General features: G+C 47.2%; 1 protein-coding gene across 2 annotated transcripts; it reads right to left on the bottom strand.

The window, feature by feature from the left end:
* Positions 1–230: 230 nt before the first annotated feature.
* On the bottom strand, positions 231–3842 carry LOC123179999 (ACT domain-containing protein ACR9). Of its 2 annotated transcripts, none has more exons than XM_044591943.1 (6): positions 3488–3842; positions 2492–2710; positions 2305–2410; positions 1844–2183; positions 1198–1482; positions 231–1115 (listed from the first exon to the last, which is right to left on the bottom strand). In XM_044591943.1, the coding sequence occupies exons 1-6, from the start codon at positions 3705–3707 to the stop codon at positions 960–962; spliced, it is 1326 nt and encodes a 441-aa protein (XP_044447878.1). In that variant the 5' UTR covers positions 3708–3842; the 3' UTR covers positions 231–959. The 2 variants fall into 2 exon arrangements, with proteins under 2 accessions (XP_044447878.1, XP_044447879.1); XM_044591944.1 differs by having other exon boundaries at positions 2492–2707; positions 3488–3839.
* Positions 3843–8122: the final 4280 nt, after the last annotated feature.

Below are 8122 nucleotides of genomic sequence, written 5' to 3'. Positions count from 1 at the left end.
CCATTATTACTGGAAATTGATCAAAGTGTATGCATTAGAGAATTTCAATCATTGATATACTGGTCCACAAATGTTATGAAACAAACAATAAAACAAATTGCATGAGGGATGCTGCTGATGATGACCAAGCCCAATTATCCAGGTGCTTTGTCCAACTATAAGCATAGTGGAGTGCAGCAATAAGTACAGAATTCTTTTGTTAATTCACAACTTTGTACACATACTCTGCATAGACAAAGTGCCTTCTTTTCATATATATATAATAACATGCATGGTGACAAGGAGACACTGAACCCTACATCAGGAAACAGCCTAGTAATCTATTGGCAAAGCAGTAATCATACAAGAAGGCAGGAAGGGAGCAGGCAGATGGCACATTCTACATTAATCTACAACAAACTGATGTAGGATCTGCGTCAGCGTCCAGCAATCCCTTGACCCAAACAAAGCACAATGATTGAGCCTCCAACCAAACATGTTTTTTGGGTGAGCAAGAGAACAATGCGGGACGGTGGTGATGCACTAGCCTTCATTTCTTGATTCCCACTCACCATTTACAACACAGCTCCCAGGAAGATATTTTTGAGGCATCCAAAGGACATGTTTTGTCTTGTGTCCTGTGCTCATTTGCTGACCATAGATTCACTTTGAAATCCGGCATCATAGACGAAGCTTTCTGCAGTTTTCCATCACCACTGATCTTGGGAAATTGGTCACACGCCCACAGCGCTGCAAATGACATGAACAGAAGCTGGTAACTGCAAGGTATGAGGCACTATAAAGACCAGTTTGGCCAGCAAGTTTGGCACTGAGGCTGGCCGTCCAGAATACTTTGCATACCCACTGCAGTGATCATCTTCAAGCTTTAGCTTTCAGTAGGTTAACTAACTGGATACAGTGGATGCCTACTGGATGGCAGTCATTCCTGCTTTTCATTCATGGAAATACAAACCGAGTCTTCAGTTGTAACAGCCCATCAGTGTTTTCCTTACTCTATCAACAACACGGTTCCTATTAGTTAGGCTGTTTGACAAGGGAAATTCTTTGCTGTCATCCAGGAGGAATCGGTAGACCTCCCATTGGCGCTCCGACGCTGCCTGTCTCCCGATTTCTGCCTGAAATGAGAAAGGGAAACAGTAAACACTAACTCCATTGTTGTCTTATTTCACACTTTTTTAATCAGGCTGTAACTCTTACAGAGAAAATGCAGATTCCAAGCGCTTTCAGAGCCAAAGTAGCATCATAGAAGACCCGTGGCCGGCCCTTCCCGGCTAGTTCAACAGGGTTGGCAACAAGGAGTTCTGTGTCAGGTCCACGGTTGACGATCATCACCCTAAGAGGATGGAGCATTTCGGACCTCATGCGGGACCGCAGAGCATCCTGTTTCTCAGGATCAATAACCTTCTTGCCATCTGCTTGCTTGATAAAAAGATCCACCTCTCGAAAACCTTTCTTGTCTGACCAGAACCGCCCATAAGTGACCTAGAATAGAGTAGTTAGAGGCAATAATTAAGCACACTGATGAAAGCCCCTTTTTGCAAGCTGTAAATTTTATATTCATTGAAGATGATACAGTGGGTAAACAGATTCAGAGTAAAACAGAGGAGAATAATTTTTATCATCGTAACAGCAAAAGAGGATTAAAATGCCTTGCTGTAAAACAAAACTAAAATTGACTATTTGATTGTCAGTGTCTTCAGATATTCAGAAAGTCTATATACAGTCCTCAAGGTACTATTTTCTCCCACAACCTGAATTTTGCATGGGGTTGTATTGTTGAGAACTAAGAGGCCGTAATAAATCATAAGCTATGTACAACAAATGCACACATATCTTCAAGTACCTTAATGTTGCAGTCCTTGAGTGTTCTCAACATGTCATAAAGGAGACCCTTCTGATCAACACAAAGAATTTGGAGCAGTGTGTGTGCAGGACTCAGGGTATTGTCAAAGTTGATGGTGGCCTTCTGCACCTTTTTCATCTCTGCACAAAGAGGCCCTGAACTGCTCTCACATTCATCTAGTTCCAATCTGAACAGCTCCTCAGAGATTGTTGGTGGAAGAGAAGAGAATCCTTGCTGGAACCCTTCCGCTGATAGGATTTCACAAGTTAGGGAAGGACCTAAGGTAGCAATCAGCATCGAGCAAATCTCTTCTTGCCTCTCCTTCGTATGCAACAGTTCCCTTCAGATAGAAATACGAACTGTCATATATATAGTAGAATTATTATGCCTTTTCTCCGTATGCAACAGTTCCCTTCAGATAGGAACACCTGAACTCTAAGATTGCGACTAGCGAGACTTACATGCCATCAGTGATAAAGAAGAGGTTCACAACCCTCCCGTCAGGCGTGGTCGACACCTTCACTCTCTGGATTATAAACTCCAGCTCCGACAGTATATGCGTAACATCTGTGAATAAATAGTACAATTATAGCAAAAAAACTGGATGCAGAGACAATTAGAGCACGAAGCAGGGCAAGAAGTCCTCACCGTGCAACAGCCCCCTACGGTCGGTCGAGAAGAGCTTGAGGAGGTAGAACTGCGGGGGCCCTGGCTCGGTGATTTCAGGGTAGAACGGGATTGCGTATGACGAAGGGCACATCGCCATGAGCCGGTTCTTGAGGCTCCCCCACCGGACGTTGATGGACGGCGAGCGCGGCACCACCCAGAAAATCACGTAGCACCACTGCCCGTCCGTCGACACGTCTGCTAAATCCAACAAACACACGAGATTTAGACGACAATGATGATACGAGACCAAAAGACATGTACTACAGAATTATGCAGCTGCGGACAAAACAGGGTGCTGTAGAACCGAGCAGGTTGCAACGTCCTGTCAGTTCTTTATTATTTTTATGCTTATGATTGAAGCACTGCTGATGATTGACGGCGTGCACATAGGGAGATTAACAAGAAAAATCAGGCGACATCACTTGTCATCAACACTTTAACAGCGAGCAGAAGATCACTCGTTGAGGTGCCAACGATTGACAGTGATCGTACAGCAGCATGGACAGGAAAGTCAGGGGAGATGGCAAGTAGGCCTGAGAAAAGAAAGCCTAGCTTTTCCGTAGATTGAATATAAGGGATAATCATGAAATCAGAACAAACCACACGTCAGTGAGCTGCCTGTACAGCTAATTCCGGGAAATCGACGAACACAAAGCGGCCAAAGTTCCCCAACGCTTTTATCTCCCGAAACACGCCGAAAGGGAGGAAATCCATCCCGAGAGTAAAACCCAAACAGCTAATCCACACCAACCGCGCCAATCACAAAGGGGAAAGGGGAAAAAAACTGAAATAAAAATAAATTTACGCGCCGCGCCGTGCGCAGTCCCGGATGATGATGATGATGATGATAGTCCAGCCGAGGCACGCAATTCGCGCCCGCAATCGAACCAGGCGACTGGATTTCTCGCTGTGGATTTGGGGACATGGTGGGTGGGTATGTAAAATTGGGGAGGGGAGAGGACGTGGAGGGCTCACCGCCGCGGGTGATGCGGAGGCCGAACTCGAGGATGGTGCGGCAGAGGTCGCAGCCGAGGCCGGCCTGGTCGGGGCAGTTGACGGTGACGACGTTGTCCTCCCCGTCCCCCGCCGCCAGCTCCATCACCACCGCGTCCTCCACCCCCGGCCCGCCGCCGCGGCCCCCCAGCACCGTCCTCCCCCCGCCGCCGCGGCCCGAGGATCTCCCCGCCATCGGCATCGCCTGCCCGCCCGCCCGCCTGGGATCCCGGCCCGGATCCTCTCCGCCCGCTCGCCTCTCCTCGGCTCGTTTGGTTTCGTGGCTGGGTCGGGTTGGAACTGTGGAGTATCGTGTGGTGTTTTTTTTCTGTTGTTGCTGCTGCTGCACGATGGGTGGTGCGAGGCGGCGGGCGCGTTCATATCGCCGGGCTCCCTGCTGGGTGGGGCCCGCGGCTGAGTCAGCGCCGGGAGGGACGCGTGCGGCTGCAGGTGGCTGCTTCACGAGGGCCGCCGAGCGGCCAAAATGAATGGAGAGAGTAGTGCCGGCTAAAGGCGATCAATGGGAACATTGTAAAATAGAGTTCTATATTAATGAGACACCAAAGCATCAAACCTGGGTTTGATCTCTGGTGGGCCGGGAGTACCACTCCTTTCTCAGGTGAGATGCAATTGACTTCTTGCTTCGGAGAGCGTCGTATCATGCTAGCGTAAAACATGTTTTGTTCATAGTTAAGTTTTGGTAAGAAAAACAGAAAAGTCCAAAAAACAACTTGATGGTTAGATTCCTTGTGGTGGAACCCATTCAATTGTGATGAAAATTGGACTGTTTTTTGCTGATGAAATGATGGTAAGACAATGGCGTGGTATGCTGGTATGGAACAAGTAAATATCAGGTGCTTCGTGCTAGCTCCGTTGTTGGATCGAGATCATATGGTCATCTGAGGAGCCCTTGGACCTATGTGTAATTACGAGACTCTTGGAGGGGCTTTTTGCAAAGATCCAAGGGCTCCTCATATGACCATTGGATCCCGATCAACACGGAGCACCAGATATTTTTCAGTGTATAACATGATGCTCGCATTTTTTTAAGGATTTATGTTATACTTTCTAATGATGTTTGTTCCATGGGAGATGGTGTTTCCATCGACTATAACTACGAAACGCATGGGGTGACTTCCAACAATTTTAACGTTAGCAGTTTAGTCTCTCGGAGGTGCTATAGACAAAAGTGCGGCTCTAGAAAACCCAGGCCATGGGGCGAGGCATGGAAATAATTTCTAACCTATATTACCGAGGATATCACACCTCGTCGAGAGGAAACTCACCACCTTGCCCTCTAGATGGACCTCAGCAAGTCAGCCCACCACCTAAACTAGCTACTAAAGCAATTAAGCAATGTAAAAGTAAAATGGCTCCTGCTCAGCATTGAACTGAGCATAATTGAAGTAGAGGAACCCTAGCTGGCTAGCTGCCCCTACCCATCTCACCCTCTCCCGTAACAACTCGAGAGAAAACAGTCGACATCGTTCATCCAGAGGAGCTGCCACCCAAAACCCTTCTGGCTCCAAGTCTTTGCAATTCTAAACGTATTATCCCTCTGGGTTCTCAAGGATCCCAATTTTCTCTTTCCATTGTCTAATGCCTTGATTGGATCCTGACCCCGGAAGATTTCCCCTTTCAATCCATAATTAGTTCCTTGTTATTTCTCCTTTTTAGCACAAATTATGATTTCATTTCCTAAGTTCCTATAGTTTAGAGTTTAGCAGTTCGTTTTGTACTTTTATGGTTCTGACATCCAATACCCAAAATTAAACCAAAATTGATTTAGTAATTTTTGTTTCAGATTAATTTACAGGACAACAAAATGAATAGAAGAACATGCCTTGAAAATTGGTGGTAAAGTTTGGGATTATTTTTTGGCCCGAGGCACCAACAAAATCTTGCTATATCGTTGCTCATAGGGATGAGTGTGCATCCTATATATGTGACTATTTTTGTTTGTATTATGTTTCTAAAAAAAGGCAACAATACAAGAAATCTGTTAATCTATGACGGTTTCAATCTGTCACATATCAGTGCAAAACCATCAAGGACGGGAGTGTTGGAAATATGCCCTAGAGGCAATAATAAAATGGTTATTATTATATTTCTTTGTTCGTGATAATTGTCTATTGTTCATGCTATAATTGTGTTATCCGGAAATCGTAATACATGTGTGAATACATAGACCACAACATGTCCCTAGTGAGCCTCTAGTTGACTAGCTCGTTGATTAACAGATAGTCATGGTTTCCTGACTATGGACATTGGATGTCATTGATAACGGGATCACATCATTAGGAGAATGATGTGATGGACAAGACCCAATCCTAGGCATAGCACAAAGATCGTGTAGTTCGTTTGCTAGAGCTTTTCCAAGTGTCAAGTATCATTTTCTTAGACCATGAGATTGTGCAACTCCCGGATACCGTAGGAGTGCTTTGGGTGTGCCAAACGTCACAACGTAACTGGGTGGCTATAAAGGTACACTACGGGTATCTCCGAAAGTGTCTGTTGGGTTGGCACGAATCGAGACTGGGATTTGTCACTCCGTATGACGGAGAGGTATCTCTGGGCCCACTCGGTAATGCATCATCATAATGAGCTCAATGTGACCAAGTGTCTGGTCACGGGATCATGCATTACGGTACGAGTAAAGAGACTTGCCGGTAACGAGATTGAACAAGGTATTGGGATACCGGCGATCGAATCTCGGGCAAGTAACATACCGATTGACAAAGGGAATTGTATACGGGATTGATTGAATCCTCGACATCGTGGTTCATCCGATGAGATCATCGTGGAACATGTGGGAGCCAACATGGGTATCCAGATCCCGCTGTTGGTTATTAAACGGAGAGTCGTCTCGGTCATGTCTGCATGTCTCCCGAACCCGTAGGGTCTACACACTTAAGGTTCGGTGACGCTAGGGTTGTAGAGATATTAGTATGCAGTAACCCGAAAGTTGTTCGGAGTCCCGAATGAGATCCCAGACGTCACGAGGAGTTCCGAAATGGTCCGGAGGTGAAGAATTGTATATAGGAAGTCAAGTTTCGGCTACCGGGAAAGTTTCGGGGGTCACCGGTATTGTACCGGGACCACCGGAAGGGTCCCGGGGGTCCACCGGGTGGGGCCACCTATCCCGGAGGGCCCGATGGGCTGAAGTGGGAGGGGAACCAGCCCCTGGTGGGCTGGTGTGCCCCCCCTTGGGCCTCCCCTGCGCCTAGGGTTGGAAACCCTAGGGGTGGGGGCGCCCCCCACTTGGCTTGGGGGAAGCCACCCCTTGGTCGCCGCCCCCCTTGGAGATCAGATCTCCCAGGGCCGGCGCCCCCCCTGGAGGCCTATATATAGGAGGGGGGAGGGAGGGCAGCCGCACCACAGCCCCTGGCGCCTCCCTCTCCCTCCCGTAACACCTCTCCCTCTCGCTAAGCTTGGCGAAGCCCTGCCGAGATCCCCGCTACTTCCACCACCACGCCGTCGTGCTGCTGGATCTCCATCAACCTCTCCTTCCCCCTTGCTGGATCAAGAAGGAGGAGACGTCACTGCTCCGTACGTGTGTTGAACGCGGAGGTGCCGTCCGTTCGGCACTCGGTCATCGGTGATTTGGATCACGGCGAGTACGGCTCCATCAACCTCGTTCACTTGAACGCTTCCGCTCGCGATCTACAAGGGTATGTAGATGCACTTCTCTCTCTCGTTGCTAGATGAATCCATAGATTGATCTTGGTGATGCGTAGAAAATTTTAAATTTCTGCTACGATCCCCAACAGTGGCATCATGAGCTAGGTCTATGCGTAGTTTCTATGCACGAGTAGAACACAAACTTGTTGTGGGCGTAGATGTTGTCAATTTTCTTGCCACCACTAGTCTTATCTTGTTTCGGCGGCATCGTGGGATGAAGCGGCCCGGACCGACCTTACACGTACGCTTACGTGAGACAGGTTCCACCGACTGACATGCACTAGTTGCATAAGGTGGCTAGCGGGTGTCTGTCTCTCCCACTTTAGTCGGAACGGATTCGATGAAAAGGGTCCTTATGAAGGGTAAATAGAAATTGGCATACACGTTGTGGTTTTGGCGTAGGTAAGAAACGTTCTTGCTAAGAAACCTATAGCAGCCACGTAAAAACTTGCAACAACAATTAGAGGACGTCTAACTTGTTTTTGCAGCATATGCCTTGTGATGTGATATGGCCAAAAGGATGTGATGAATGAAATATATGTGATGTACGAGATTGATCATGTTCTTGTAATAGGAATCACGACTTGCATGTCGATGAGTATGACAACTGGCAGGAGCCATAGGAGTTGTCTTTATTTTTGTATGACTTGCGTGTCATTGAATAACGCCATGTAAAGTACTTTACTTTATTGCTAAACGCGTTAGCCATAGAAGTAGAAGTAATCGTTGGCATGACAACTTCATGGAGACACGATGATGGAGATCATGGTGTCATGCCAGTGACAAAGATGATCATGGCGCCCCGAAGATGGAGATCAAAAGGAGCAAAATGATATTGGCCATATCATGTCACTATTTGATTGCATGTGATGTTTCTCATGTTTTACATCTTATTTGCTTAGAACGATGGTAGCTTAAATAAGATGATCCCTCACA

This window comes from Triticum aestivum, chromosome 1D (assembly GCF_018294505.1).
Source record: "Triticum aestivum cultivar Chinese Spring chromosome 1D, IWGSC CS RefSeq v2.1, whole genome shotgun sequence".
NCBI lineage: Eukaryota > Viridiplantae > Streptophyta > Magnoliopsida > Poales > Poaceae > Triticum > Triticum aestivum.
Note: the sequence above shows the minus strand (reverse complement) of the source record. Positions and strands in the feature narration are given on the sequence as shown.